This window comes from Crinia signifera, chromosome 5 (genome assembly GCF_055691185.1).
Source record: "Crinia signifera chromosome 5, ASM5569118v1, whole genome shotgun sequence".
In the NCBI taxonomy this organism is placed as follows: Eukaryota; Metazoa; Chordata; class Amphibia; order Anura; family Myobatrachidae; genus Crinia; species Crinia signifera.
The window spans coordinates 290444377-290459985 of NC_139221.1; the positions used below are offsets into that span (position 1 = coordinate 290444377).

General features: G+C 45.9%; 1 protein-coding gene across 5 annotated transcripts in view; it reads right to left on the minus strand.

The window, feature by feature from the left end:
• MYO3A (myosin IIIA) overlaps positions 1–15609 on the minus strand; it is a 199572-nt gene that overhangs the window by 21274 nt on the left and 162689 nt on the right. For all 5 annotated transcript variants that reach the window (XM_083189240.1, XM_083189241.1, XM_083189243.1 and 2 more), the window contains one exon: positions 6636–6739. In XM_083189240.1, coding sequence (XP_083045366.1) covers positions 6636–6739 — 104 coding nt within the window. The remainder of the gene's footprint in view (positions 1–6635; positions 6740–15609) is intronic.

A 15609-nucleotide genomic window follows, 5' to 3' on the forward strand; every position in this document is an offset into this window, starting at 1 on the left:
GGACACTGAACTCCAGGTGAGCCACACCATCTTCAGACACCTGTATGAGACAGTGTCCCCTCACTAAGGCTTCAATTGGGCAATTGGCCATCTCCACTACATCAGTGACCAGGGTAACCTGCAGCATCTACCTCCAGGTGAGCAAACACCATCTCAGCCACCTGTTAGAGGTTCCTGCCTCCCCTCAAACAAAGTCCAGATTGGAGAACCTTTGCCCATCTTCCTACAGTGTATAAAGCATCAACAGTGACTTTTCACAACACACAGGAGGTGCCCAAATTGGGTACTGAGCCACAATTTTTTTCCCCCCAAAACCAACAGAGGGACCTCATAGGGATATAAAACGGACATTTCCCCATTGATTCCTCCAGCGGTATTACCAGCTATCCGTGATAATAGAGAGGACCGGTGGATTGTCCCCTATACAACCTTCTTGATGCCCGCTTCCCCATTACAGCAGATATACCAATCGTTAAGTGCACTTTCCAATTGGACTGATATCGAATTGGGTAGTGGCCGTCACAGGTTCTCATCCAATCAAAGAGTGAGACCTTTTTTTTTTATATTTATATATTTTTATTGTGTCATGTTATTATGTGTAAATGTATGTAAATGTTTATTTTAATCTGCAATTATAAAGAATGGTACTTATGTATTATCTGGGCTGCCGATTTTTTGATTGTATGCCTTAACTTAAGGCATACAATCAGATGCGATGCGATGACCCGATTTTTCCATAGGATTCAATGTTAAAATAGACTGAGTCCATTTTAACATGGAATTCAATGGGAAAAAGGGGTCCTTTTCATACCCCTACTATCCAAGTGGGCATGGAGTTGGATATAAACCTGTGGCGAGCCCGAAGCGTGGCGAGCGAACGGTATTCTGTGTCCCCTCGCGGGGCTCGATACGCTTGCCACGCTTCGGGCTTGGTGGCTCGCTATGCTCGCCACAGGTTTATATCCAACTCCGTGCCCACTTGGATAGTAGGGGTATGAAAAGGACCCCTTTTCCCATTGAATTCCATGTTAAAATGGACTCAGTCCATTTTAACATTGAATCCTATGGAAAAATCGGGTCCATCGCATCGCATCGCATGCGATATGGTCGGGTGCGATGCGATGCGATGGACCCGATTTCAAAATCGGCAGCCCAGTTACTACATAAGTACCTAAAGAATTTTTTTTTCCATTTTAAACTGGTCAATCTGTTCATTGTAACTCCAGCGCTGCTCTTTTGATTCTCTGATCCGTGCAGACTGCCTAGACAAATTCATATTAGCGGCTGTATATACGCCCGCTAATACGAATCAATACGACATAGGGTTTACAAAGCATTTGACTGCTTTGTAAATTACGCTCCGGAACACAAATTTGCATATGGCTAAAACAGCCGTATGCAGTCGTATTCATTCGTATTAAGAATACGAATACGAAGTCGTCATAGGTGTGCGCACGGGGGGTGCCAGGGGGTGCACAGGCACCTCCTAATGCACCGCAAGGTTGGAGCACCAGTTTGGCAGCAGTACAGTAGTGATGATGCGGCTCGGCCGTGCTAGCTGACTGCTGGCCAGTGGTGCGGCTGCGGCCGCGTATTGTAGTCCCCACTGCAGCCCGCCCACCCGTGTACAGCAGCCTCCGTCTCCCGACACCTTCTAAAAAAAATGTCCCCGGTTATCGGGAGTTAGGGAGGTAGGGAGGGGGGAAGGGGAGAAGTGTCCATCAGGCACCAGCAGCCGTCCATCCACCTGTCCACCCTGTGCTCATGAAACATGCCAGCGGTGCTGAAGGGCCGATATAAGCAACATGGAGCATGTGGACAATGATACAACACAGAGCTGAGAGAGGCCCAGAGCTGAGAGGGGCCCACCTTTGCCTGTCAAAGTATCATGTACTGTATACATTTTTCAGCTTTAGGTGATAAGTAAGGGCCCTTACAAACTTTTGCTATGGGGCCCACATGTATCTAGTTACGCCACTGCCTTGCATCCTCTATAGTTACATCCATGTATCAAACTGATGCTATACAGATGTATCCACATACATATTGGATTTTTTTTCTCAATTTGACCCAATATTAGCTGTTTTTACAAATGTAGCCATTAGATGGATTCCCAAAAATGATTGCAGCAGTAGGATTTGTATAAAGTAAAGGTATAAAGGTACGCCAAATTGGGCCATACATACAATAAAACCAAGATGTATGTGGACACATCTGTATATATAGCGAAAAGTAACAATTCATGTTTTACTTTCTTTATGAATAGACCCTCACTGTTATATGCAAACCTGATGTTATCGCAGCTGAGCGATAATCTGGCGACACTATTATACCCCTTTCACATTGCAGCTGTAACACGGTATATTGCCATTTTTTTAGTGCTTTAAAACGGTTCCAGCTGCAATGTGAAAGCTACATTGTCAATTTACCGGTTACAGAAAACCGGTATTTTGACACGTGTTAAAAGCAGGATCCTACACGTTTCTGAGCCGTTTTCCCTGCAGTCTGAACAGCTCAGAAACGGTATTTGCTATAAATGATAACCACACTTGATCCCCACCCACAAGCAGGAAAAAAAACATTTAAAATGACATTGTATGGCTTTCTATGGGTGAAACGGGTTGAATCTGAAAGGTACAAAACGGTATTTAAACTGCAATATACCTTTACATCATGCAATATGAAAGGGGTTTAACTGGCTTTTGACCAGTTTTAAGACACGTTTAGAAAATCGGGTTGAAAGCAGGTTTTTGGGTACTTGTGAGTTATCCGGGCTGCCGATTTTGTCCTTAAGTTTGGTTAACTTAAGGACACCCGACCGACGCGATGCCCGCGATTTAGCCCCAAATCGGGGGCATCGCGTCGGTCGTGGCCGTTATAAGGAGCCGCGACGCGATGCCCACGATTTCCCATAGACAGTAATGTTAAAAGACACGATGGACCCGATTTCCGACACGATTTCCCATAGACAGTAATGTTAAAAGACACGATGGACCCGATTTCCCATAGACAGCAATGTTAAAATAAAATGACCATGTGAAATTGGCCAATATGGCCATTTCACATTGGATATGTTTTAAAAAAAAAGGTTTCATGGCCCCCCACCACCGTTAACGCCACCCCGCTATTGACGCCAACCCGAAGCGTGGCGAGCGCAGCGAGCCACCGAGCCCGAAGCGTGGCGAGCGCAGCGAGCCCCGCGAGGGGACGCGGACACCTGTGAAGCCCGCAAGGGCACGCGAATACCTGTGAAGGTGTCCGCGTCCCCTCGCGGGGCTCGCTGCGCTCGCCACGCTTCGGGCTCGGTGGCTCGCTGCGCTCGCCACACTATTCTATTCTCACTCCACGCCCTAGTGGATAGTAGGGCATGAAAAGGTCGGAGGACGCGTACCGCCGCCCCTCGCGGGCTCGCTGCGCTCGCCACGCTTCGGGTTGGCGTCAATAGCGGGGTGGCGTTAACGGTGGTGGGGGGCCATGAAACCTTTTTTTTAAAAACTTATCCAATGTGAAATGGCCATATTGGCCAATTTCACATGGTCATTTTATTTTAACATTGCTGTCTATGGGAAATCGGGTCCATCGCGTCTTTTAACATTACTGTCTATGGGAAATCGTGTCGGAAATCGGGTCCATCGTGTCTTTTAACATTACTGTCTATGGGAAATCGTGGGCATCGCGTCGCGGCTCTTTATAACGGCCACGACCGACGCGATGCCCACGATTTCGGGCGCGATGAAAAAATCGGCAGCCCGGATAACTCACAAGTACCGGTTTTTGCAATGTGAAAGCAGTATTAATGTGCCATCATGGTCTTGCCATGGCGGTCATACAGTATACAGGATTTATTTGCAAAGCCAGGGGCCACAGGGAGGTAACAGGGAGTGGCAGCGAGTCATGTCCGTTTTCTCAGTCTGTGCTTGTGATCCCGTATGCAGTAACAGTGGCTCCGGTGTCTCACTTCCTGCATTCCCGCTGCGGGACCATAGGGCCAATCAGAAAAGCCAACAGTGGGCATCTCAATCGAAATCCAGATGGCTGTGGCATTTGCACAGTATGTCGCACAGTACCTGCGTACACATTCCATCTGAGCCTGGTTCAATCTACTGACCGTCAGTGATCAAAGGCTCACAGTGCTGCCATATCAGAGGAACATTTTACAGGCTTATTCTCCTGAACAGAACAAGCTGAATTGCACACAACAAAGAAATAAAATAACACATGGAAGAACTTCAGTTTTTAATTGACTCCAATGTCATAAACATAAAGCAATCAGTATGCATAGGATGTGATTACCTGGAGTATACTAACAATCCGTCTCCTCTACTGCTCAGAGTGATATTCATTGCAAACATATGGACTGTTCCCCCAAACACGGCAACCTTCGTCTGCATTTGGCTTAGTTCTCTTTCATGTGGAACCTTTGCACCTGTCCCATTAGGATTTTCATGCTGGGAGTAATTGTGTGCCAATAAAATGTGCCACTTCTATCAGAGCAATCCTGTCCCTCTCCTGCAGCTTCTTCATGTTCTCTTAGTCCTGACATGGGGAACGTTCCCTCTGCATACAATGCGTCATGTCTGTCATGAGGTCACACAAGGGGTCACGTCTTATTCTTCTTCAAAGCATCTTTTTTTCCCAAGCAAATTGCTTAATACTCTACCAGGAATGGACTATATGAAAAATCTTCAGTAATATTTTACCAATAAATATAAAGATCAGATTGTTTTGGGGAAGCATTTTAGGGGAGATTTATCAAAACTTGGAGAGAGATAAGTTACCCATAGCAACCAATCAATTTAGAATCGTCATTTATCTATATAACTCTGGGAGGCAATGCAGTCATCTGCCGCCGGGCTCACGCTCCCAAAGGGGCACCTCTCCTTCCCTCCAAGTTTGAATTAGTTAATTGAAAGCCGTTGGTATCGCTTCTGTGGCTGACTCCCCCTCCTAGCATAGACATCACACTCTCTTATTTTAAACATAATACACATAACATATATACCTACATTCATACATGCACACATGCATACATATATTATATAAGGTGGTGTATGTGTGTGGGGAGCAGCAGTATTTATTCTGCCTCCAAGCAACTGGGACGAACTTATGCCACTGATAATAAGGATGGACTGGGGGTCTGAAAAGGCTCCAGTATTCTAGCATGTGTGTACATGGCAAGGGGTCAGGTCACACCTTACTGGAATGAAGTCTAGCACCACATTGTGTCTTTCTGTATGTTGGGCCATCGAGCAGAGCACTGGGAGGTGGACCTGCCCCGTCAGCCACTGTCTCTGAGCACCAGGCAGCTGAGTAGAGCCCTTAGGTGATGCTTTCAGGCCAGCCCCTTGCTCTGTGTAGGCCCTGTCGTGAGCTGCTTAGCAGGCTGTTATGCCAGCCTGACCCATCAAGCCATTGGCCTTTCTGGCAATTGCCAAAAGTGCTAGATGGCCAGTCCGGCCTGGTTTAGCTAGCACAGACTATGAAACAGCCTGGTTCTGTACTCACGTGATGTTTCTCCATGCTCCATGAAGTTGTGGATCAGCAGTGCTGTTAGGAAGTCACAACGTACCTTACTAGACATTTTAGTTACACAAATCCTTTACTTTGCCAGGGGTATTGGTGATCACATCCAACAATACTGTTAAACGCAAGGGTTTTGCAAGCTTGTTTAATGTGAACTACAGTATGAACACTATGGCTACCCAAGCATTGACAGACCTATTCCCAAAGAACAAGGGACTAGCGATGGTGCACGCACAGAGGATTTATTCACAGAGTTAGAGACAAGGGGTGACATTTTATAGGATGAGAGAATAGGAAAGTGAGAGATTTGTTTTTTGGTACTTATGTATTATCTGGGCTCCCATGTTAAATGCACCCCATTTTTTCATACCCCTACTATCCAACTACGCATGGAGTTGATTTTATATAGTGTGGCGAGCGCAGCGAGCCACCGTGCCCGAAGCGTGGCGAGCGCAGCGAGCCCCGCGAGGGGGCGCGGTCTCATAAGAAAAATGGGAGCCCAGATATTACATAAGTACCGTTTTTTTTTAAAGCGGCAATCATTTACACTGCAAAATCAAACCGGTTTTGCAGTGTAAATGATTGCCGCTTTAAAAAACTGGAGAATCTCTCATCCTATTATATTTCCCCCAAGTAGTCAGCGTTTGGCAGAGGAAAAGGGGATGACTAGAAGAATGCAGGTGTGGCAGGCAGCACCGTTCTTTGATGTTGCCCAGTCAGCCACTGCGATTTGTACACTACTGGAGAAGTTAGGGTGCTCAAACACCTGTCCCCCGAGGTTTTACACATTGCAGCTCACACCTCAGAAGGCTGCTAGCTAAAAGGTATCTCCCTGGGAGCCTGCACGCTTGAACAGAACAATAGTATTCCTTCGTTGGGCACCCTCTAGTGGCAGCATGGGTGAAGAACAATTGAATCGCTCCCTAGATATTTGCTGAATGGTAGATGTTATTACCACGCAGATGCTTCCAAGTAGTTCTGGGGTTCTGTTTTGTAGTAACATAATATACTTTGAATGGATAGCTACCGTAAATGGTAAGAAGTTGAGCTCTAACCAAAGAAAAATGTGACCTTATTACACTGAAAACACAGAGTAACCAATAGTAACTTACGTGTAGAAGATTGTAGTAGGTTGAGTCATCCTGACTATTTAAGGTCTTTGGTTTCTGCCTCCTTGCGACCCTCTGTGGTTTCACATCTTCTAGTTGTGAAGTTCCTACAACAGTGCAGACAAAAACAACTATCAGGAGATAAAGTATAGTAAAGCAAGTAAAATGTAGAAATGCTAAAATAATAGTGCCCACTAGGCAACTGGCTAAAAAGAAAAGGGTGTTACAGTATTGTCCATATCCCGTAATAATCTTTGCTACTTTTTAATGTACATTAGAAAATGAAAGAAAGCATCATACATAGGAGATTTATCTAGTGTGATAAAGCAGGGGAATGTGAGAGAGTAAATAAGTGAGGATATGTTTGGACAGTACAGTGGGGATGTTAGGAAAGGTTTATGAAGGTTCTGTGGGTGGTTCTTTCAGTTGATAAGCTGTCTGAAGAGGTGAGTTTCCAGGGAACGCTTAAAAATGTGGAGACTATTGTTTAATCATATAGTCACAGATGTCTATGGCCAGAGTCAGGGACCCTGGTAATCGGAGTAAGAACTGTGAGGGGCACCAATGCCAGAGAGGCACAACTTTGGGTTAGCAATCTCCCGTTGCCATAAGTTCCCTACCGCCAGTTCCCTTGAGCCCAGGCACAGAGCCAGCTATCCCAGCATAGCACTGGCTCCCGCAGTCCCCAACATGGTGCCAGCTCCCTCAATCCCCAGTCCAGCTCCCCCTGATTCCTGGTGCAGTGCCTGCCAGGGCAACAAGCATGTAAACTCCATGGCAATGAGCATGTGATCCCCAGTGGCAAAAAGCATGTAATCCCCCATGGCAATGAGCATGTAATCCTCCCTTGGCAGCAAGCATGTAGTTCCTGATAGCAATGAGCATGTAAGCCCCACCCCTTTTGGCAACAAGCATGTACTCCCATGGCAAGGAGCATGTAATCTCATGTGGCAAGGAGCATGTAACACCTGTGACAATGAACATGTAACCACCCTGTGGCAAGGAGCATGAAACTCTTGAAAGGAACATGTAATCCACAGTGGCAACAAGCATGTAATCCCCCAGAGCAATGAGCATGTGCCCATTCCATGGTAACAAGCATGTAATTCGCCATGGCAATGAGCATGTAATCCCCCATGGCAACAATATATAATACACCTGGCAATGAGTATGTAGCCACTGGCAACAAGCATGTAACCCCCATGGCAACAAGCATGCAATCTCCCTGTGGCAGCAAGCATTAAACCATTGGTAAGGAGCATGTAACCCCTGGCAATAAGCATTTAACCCCTGGCAATGAGCATGTCCATAAGTAGCACTTATGTGCCATAATAATCAATAGGCATTACGTGTGGTATGATGTGTAATAGGCATTACGGTATAATGTATAATGGGCCTTACGGCATAAGATGTAAAATGTAATGGGCATTACGGCGTGTGGTATTATATGTAATGGGCATTATGGTGGGTGGTATAATGTGTAATTCATATTACGTTGTGTGGTAATGCATAATGGGCATTATGGCGTGTGGTGTAATGTGTAATAGGCATTGTGGTGTGTGGTATAATGTGTAATGGTCATTATGGTGTGTGGTATAATGTTTATAGGCTTTATGGTGTGTGGCATAATATGTAATGAGCATTATGGTGTGTGGTATAATGTGTAAGGCTATATTATTTGTGGCATAATATGTAATGAGCATTCTGGTGTGTGGTATAATGTGTAATGGGCATTAAGTTAAAATATATATATATATATATGCGTGCCTTTGACACGCACTGTCCCTATTTTTAGTGTGTGTGTGTGTGTGTGTGTGTGCTGCTACTAGGCACATTATGTGTATAAGGCACTACTACTACTACTACAGGCATTATACACCCTTTTTTCACACTGTCTCTTTGTAAAGTATGGGAGGGCGCACATTTACAGTTTGCAGGGGGGACTGAACACCCTAGCACTGGCCCTGTCTAAGGCACCAGTATCTACAGTGGTTGTAGCAGCGTGTGACACTGAATCATCCCTTTGTCTCTAGCACTGCAGTTCTAGCATAACTCTCCACAGGGTGATCTGTCCTACCATTATCTAGCTGTGTCTCAGGATGTTTCCACTGCTGATGTCAGCGCAGTAGTGAAGCATCAGCCAGAAAGCAAACTGTAAGAGGATTAAAAGTCTTTGCTGTAATGTCATCTCAGCAATCGGAGGCAGCAGCGTGCTCTGCTAATTGTAGTTTGGGGGAGTTAGTCTCTGACGGTAATCATACATGGCATGAGTCATCCAGCTTTATGCGCCTTGTGATGGTATGAGTCATCTCCACTCAAACTTTGCTTATTCATCAATGTCAAACTTTTCTTTTTTTTCCAAAGTAAACGACTCACATATGTATATACTATATAATTATACATTGTCATGTGCGATGCTAATGAAAAGCTTCTATTTAAAACCTGACGTGGGGTTGCTCAGTCTGCCATTCCTCTGTGCAGTCACAGGCCGAGGATGATGCCTGGATCCAGATAGTCAGAAGACCAACAGAGTGGTACTGAGGTTGGGGCTAGGCTTAAGCTGCATGGCTGGGGGGTGTTAGGGTTAGGCTGTGGGATTCTGTCAGTTGGGAGTAGGATGTTTATCTTCTGTTGGGATTATGTATCCAACCACAGCAGAGGAAAGCAGGAAATCAGTGTAAAGTTGCCCATAAAGTAGGTGAATCATATGCGGTTTGGGCTCTTTCCATGTGATTGTGGTGACCAATTGCATGAAAAGCGTCAAAATTGTATGTGATTGACAGCAGGTCTGATGCGATGTGCATACCTGTGCGCATTGCCCCTGACCCTGAGAGTTGCACTGGCTGCAGAAGCAATCTTTTGGCAGGCTTGGCTGGGATCGCATGCAATATATCATACGCGTAAGGACCACATGTGATCTGCCACCGAGGAGGGACCCAGGTGGCTCAAAGGGAGGTCGCTGGCGATTTCTCCCCTCAGCAAATCACCCAAATGTATGCCCAGCTGAGGAAATTCTGAGCTGCATACTATTCCAAATGCAGATGGGTCTTGTGACATTTAGCAAACTGTTAGTGCCTCCTGGGTGTTACTAAGGGCCTTATTTTGGTTCATTCTTTCTGACAAAATCCTTCTTAGATGGACAAAACCATATGCACTGCAGGGGGGGCAGATGTAACATGTGCAGAGAGAATTAGATTTGGGTGAGTAATTTTGTTTCTGTGCAGGGAAAATACTGACTGCTTTATTTTTACACTGCAATATAGATCTCACTTTGAAGTAAAACCCCACCCAAATCTAATTCTCTCTGCACATGTTACATCTGCCCCACCTGCAGTGCACATGGTTTTGCCCATCTAAGAAGGATTTTGTCAGAAAGAATGAACCAAAATAAGGCCCTAAGTGACAAGGGGCAGTGGTGGACGTTCTCAGATCGCCTATGCAAAGGATGGGGCTTATGAAAATACCAATGTACCGCTCTCAGAACAGACAGTACAAACGGATGATCTTATAGGATTTTGGATCCATTAAAGCAGCTGAAATTCAGAGAACATTACATGTAACTCAGACTCTGGCCTTTAAGGGCTCGGGTCTACTGGAGGGGCCCAGGTCCCACTCCCCCCTCCCACATTGCAGGGAGCCGGCAGTGGAAAGAGAGATGACAGAGAGATGACAGGCGTTGCAGCACAGCCTCTCTCGCCAGCTCAGCACATGCTGCTCAGTGCCGTCTGCTAAGCTATGCATCCGCAGCCAGTCCTCTCTCTCATTTATTTTTTTAATGAGGGTGTGGCCATGCCCCCTCCTGGAGGCCTCACCTCTTTCCAGTTGTCATGGCCCCTCAATGTTACTGGGGCTTAGCCGACCTGTCAGGGGCCCTGGTCACATACAGTATATTTGCTCCTTTCTATTACTGGTTCCAGCATTGCCCTGTGATAGCAATGGCAATTATAGCTACCAGCTACACAAACATGGAGCAGCAGAAGTTAGGAGGGCTTCAGTAAAATGAATGATAAAAGCAGTGCACAAGGTTATGACAAAAGAACATTGAATGATTTTGTGCCCGCATACAAGGCTGCAGCAAATGGATGCGTATACAAGTTATCCATTTGCATGCCTGCGGGTAATAGCACCGTGCAAGGGGGGGCGGGGGCTAGGAATGCGGCAGGCGGCGACTGGTGGATTCGAAAGCCTGCGAAATTCACAGACTTGCGAGTCAACCTGAATAAGAGCCACAGTGTAATATCTTTAGTGAATTACTTGTACCCGTTTCACACTGCACAAATATCCCGCATGGACCCTGGGTTTTTGCCCTCTCCACCCGGGTGAGCCTGCGGTGTGAAAGGGCCATTTTTAATACCCCTGGTCAAGCAACCTGGCAATCCAACCCGGAATAAATGCAGTGTTCTACCCAGGTTGCTTGGAATTCTGAACGGGAAGAACAGGTCGAGCGACCCGGATCCTGATCACTGCTATGGAGGAGGCAGCAGCATCTGTGCTATATGCCGGGTGCTGACAGGGCATGCTTTATCGCAAATGCTGTGTCGCTCCTGAGCCAGAACCAAGTCCAAATCCCGGGGGCGAGCCGGCATTTGCGATGTGAATGATGTATTAGGAGCCTATTTATCAATTTGTGGGATATTCCATTAAAACCCCTCGTTTGGGAAGATACACACCAATAGTAAGGATCCCGCGTATAGTCCCCCCTAATCTGACAGACTAGACAGAGGCACTTGCGCAACGAGTGCCCCTATTCTTGCCATAGAGAAATTGGGAGGTATGCACCAGGTGACGGCCCATACAATACGCATGCTCGTGTCATAGTTGTGGGCACAGTAGTCATGTTACCATACCGTGATGCATGGATGAGTGTAGCTACATCTGTATGACACACGGAACACAGCATGTATCTGAGATATCTGCTTCAGACCTGATCATCGACCAATTACCACTTGCCTGCACATGCTTACGGATCACAGCGTGCATGCGCTAGACCATCCAGCCATAAAATCCAGCATATTTTTTAATCGCATGTCAGTACGCAACTTGATTGACATAAAGGCAACATTTGAGGTGGTTACCGGCCTTTTTTGGGAGAGTCAGGGAAACCGCAGGGAAGGCATGTGACGTCAGCTCCGGCCCCCCTGCAGCCTGTTTCTATCGCACTGGCTGAGTAGGTCCTGGGTTGCGCACAGACCACACACACTGGGAAAATCATCCAATGGTGAGTGAGGAGTGAATGGATTTGCAGCTAATCCCTGATCTGTGAAATTTTCGCAAGCCTTTTGCAGCCTTGCACAGGGCGCAATTTCTCTGTGGCAGGGTGACGGGTATCTGATCACAGGGCTCTGCTAATTAGCAGAGAACCGAATGCTTCTGAATAACCCCCACTTAGTTTACTGTTTTCATGCTATGTAAAATGAAGGCATCTTTGTGCCTTGGCAACTGTCCGTTTCCTGGATGTTGCGTAACCTGCAGGGGGCTGTTGTATCATGTTGTATAAACATTCAGTGCTTTCCATGGCAGGTGTGACCTCATGCCAGACAGAGAGCACATACTGTATACACTCAGTGATCTGCACAGGTGATACGACTTGTGAACAGGGAAATTGCTGCATTTCATCATGGATCTCACCTTAGTAAACCAGCAGGATACAAAACTATTTTGCAAATGCCGAAAACCCAACTTTTTTTTTCAAACCTCTCCCTTTTTGTAAATGAACCCCATAGAAATGAAAATAAAGGCTGCACAGTACAGACACTAAAACCGTTCAACAATAAGAAAGAGCAACCATAGCGTACAAAAATATGTGTCCAGTCATTTTAAATTGCCATATAACAGGTATTACTGTCTGCCCTAGATTTCCGTTCAGAAAGGATTTTGAACATACTGTAGAACATTTAGTTACAACCATATCACAAAAACATGAATGCATTTTATATTAAATATAGATCTTGATTGAAAGCTTTTAAAGGAAAGTGTTATTACTGTACTATTAGTACTGAAGCTTTTAAATGGCCATACACATGAGCACGAATAGGTAGGATTCAACTGTATTTATACCATACGGATGACAGATGGAAGAAAACCAGACAGACAGTGGGCGGGATGTTGTAAAACTCACCGCCCCCCTTCGCCGGACATCGCATTATTAATAACGGCATATGTTGTAACATATGCTGTTATTAACGCAAGGGACAGCTCTTGCGATAAGAGCTGTCCCTTGCGATGCGGTGCCGGCACTGGACTTCCGGGTCTGTGACCCGGGAGTCCATCTGCGCATGCGCAGACTCCGGCGCCGGCCGCAGGGCACGCTGGGAGGGATCCGTGACGGATCCCTCAAACAGCGCTGCGGTAAGAAGCCCATAGGCTTCTGCAGGGAATCGCCAGCTTTTGCTGGCGATTCCCTCCGCAGCGCCGTCTCTGCGGAGGGACAGTACAGCATACAGAAATGCGGTAAAAACCCAGATAACGGGGTTTTTACCGCATTTCTGTGATAGAGAATCTCCCCCAGTGTGAGAGCATGTGAGAACGGTACACTTCATCCCCCTATACAGGGGCATTTTTAGAGGGCTCCGTACACTATGTGATTTTTCACATTGGAGAAGTCTCATCCAATCCCCCCTTGAGGTGCCTGGGAAGATATATTGCATGCTTCCATTCTGCATGTGATGTATCGTATGCGATCCCCGTTCCCTGCCACCGGGAGGGGGTCCGACCCTGAGATCTTACGTGCAGCACTTATGATCTCCGGCTTCGATCTGATGCGCACAGGACCACACATCAGATCGGATGTCACACACATGCTATTTGGGCCAATTTCACCCAATTTCTTGGCCTGATCTGTCGGAATCGTGTGAAATCGGACCCCAATTGCATAGTTTATGGGGGCCTGTAGAACGGGGAGGCCTATGTGCAGGGTATGTGCATACAGAGTCTACTGTACATGTGCAGGTCCCCAGGAACATGGCACATGCTACTTGTTTCTAGCGATATCTCATTGCACATAGGCAAACCACTGGGAAAATAGAAGCGGCAGACATTTTTCGGTACTTGTGTAGTTTCACGGCGCCAGCATGGCGCCGTGCTACTTCCGGGTTCTACGCTCGCCACAAACTATGTTAAAAAAAGTAACTTAACTCCATGCCAACATGGATAGTTCATACCCCCACTATCCATGTTGGCATGGAGTTGATTTTAAATAGCGTGGCGAGCGTAGCGAGCCACCGAGCCCGCAGCGCCGTGAAACTACACAAGTACTACACAAGTACCCATTTTTCTTGTGGTTTATGTCTGCTGTGTCCGTTGACTCCCGCGAGCATCCCATCGCACAGCACATAAAGCCTGTGCTGCCCGGGCTTTTTGAACTAGCTTCGGATCACATCGCATGCAAATTGCATGCAATTTGATCACATGCGATGCGATTTAGTTCAAAATGCACAGAACTTATTATTTAAGTTATAATAATAATAATAATAATAATAATAATAATAATAATAATATAATAATAATATATTAATAATATATTAATACACTTATTTTTGTAGATACCCACTGGGTCAAAGAAGACTGGTAATGTATGCATTCTTAACTCAGAAAACAAACCAGTGGCTTTTTCTTCATATTTTAAATAGTTGGTGCATGATTCTGAGTAAGACACAAGTGGAACTGCGGATGGAACTTACAAATTTGAAATGACTGTGCATGTATAATAAGATATAGGCAACTGTGCTGGATCAGGCATACGCACACAGAGATCACTACTATGTATGGATCTAAGACTGTCGTTTTCAGACTTTGCCTGCATTCCCCATATGTACGAAGATGTACTAGGATGTACTATTATTCATAGTGAACCAGAACCATCATTTATTATAATAAAATGTAATAATTTGAACAAGTTAATGGAAAACACAGGCTTCCTTAACTATAAATTCAGAGCTTGCAACTTCTTTAAACAAATAAAACCACCAAGAACATCAGTGGTGGACTAAAAATCACTCGGTATAAAATAAATTCCACACTGGCAGTACACGAACAAGGAGGGTTGGCTGTATACAGAACTCACGGATCCACCCGGCACAGCAGTCACACTTGTGTAGCGTTTCCCAGCTCCGTCCGTGCCACAGCTCCTGCTCCAGATTGCGTCAGTTAGGCCACACCCCTACTCATTTCATTATGGACTTCGTCAGTGGGGCGCTGGCCATGCTCCCAGTCCTTCTATCGGATTCGGTATGAAATCCCGACGGTCAAAATCTCGACATGGTCAATATACTGACATTTAACATCCCGACAAGGTCAAAATACCGACAAGGTCAAAATAACAACATTTAAAATCCCGACAAGGTCAAAATACCGACATATAGAATGTAGACAGGTGAAACAGTCAACATGACTTTCGGTCGACAGGTCGCGAGGTCAACATGGGTTTTTTCACTGTTTTTCTATCCGAATGTCGGCACAGTCGACATGGATACAGTTGGAAGTCAACCGCAGCCCTTCGAAACGCTCGCTTTGCTCGCAATACTTTGGGCACGGTGCTTCGCTACGCTGGGAACACTATTTTATACTCCCTCCAAGCTCTAGTGGATGGTAGGGCATGAAATACTGCCTGTCAGCACATGTCGGGTCAAAAAACAGTGAAAAACCCATGTCGACCTCGCGACCTGTTGACCGAAAGTCATGTTGACTTTTTCACCTGTCTACATTCTATATCTCGGTATTTTGACCTTGTCGGGATTTTAAATGTCGGTATTTTGACCTTGTCAGGATTTTGGCCATGTCGGGATTTTAAATGTCGGTATTTTGACCTTGTCGGGATTTTGACCGTCGGTCAATGGTTGTCGGTATTTTGACCCTCTGGATTTTGACCATCAGGATTTTGACTGCATCCCATTCTACAGTATCTACCTGAATAGATGCTGGGACTCCCAATGGACCCCCCACCACCACCACAAAAAATATCCCGTCTTCAATAGAACTC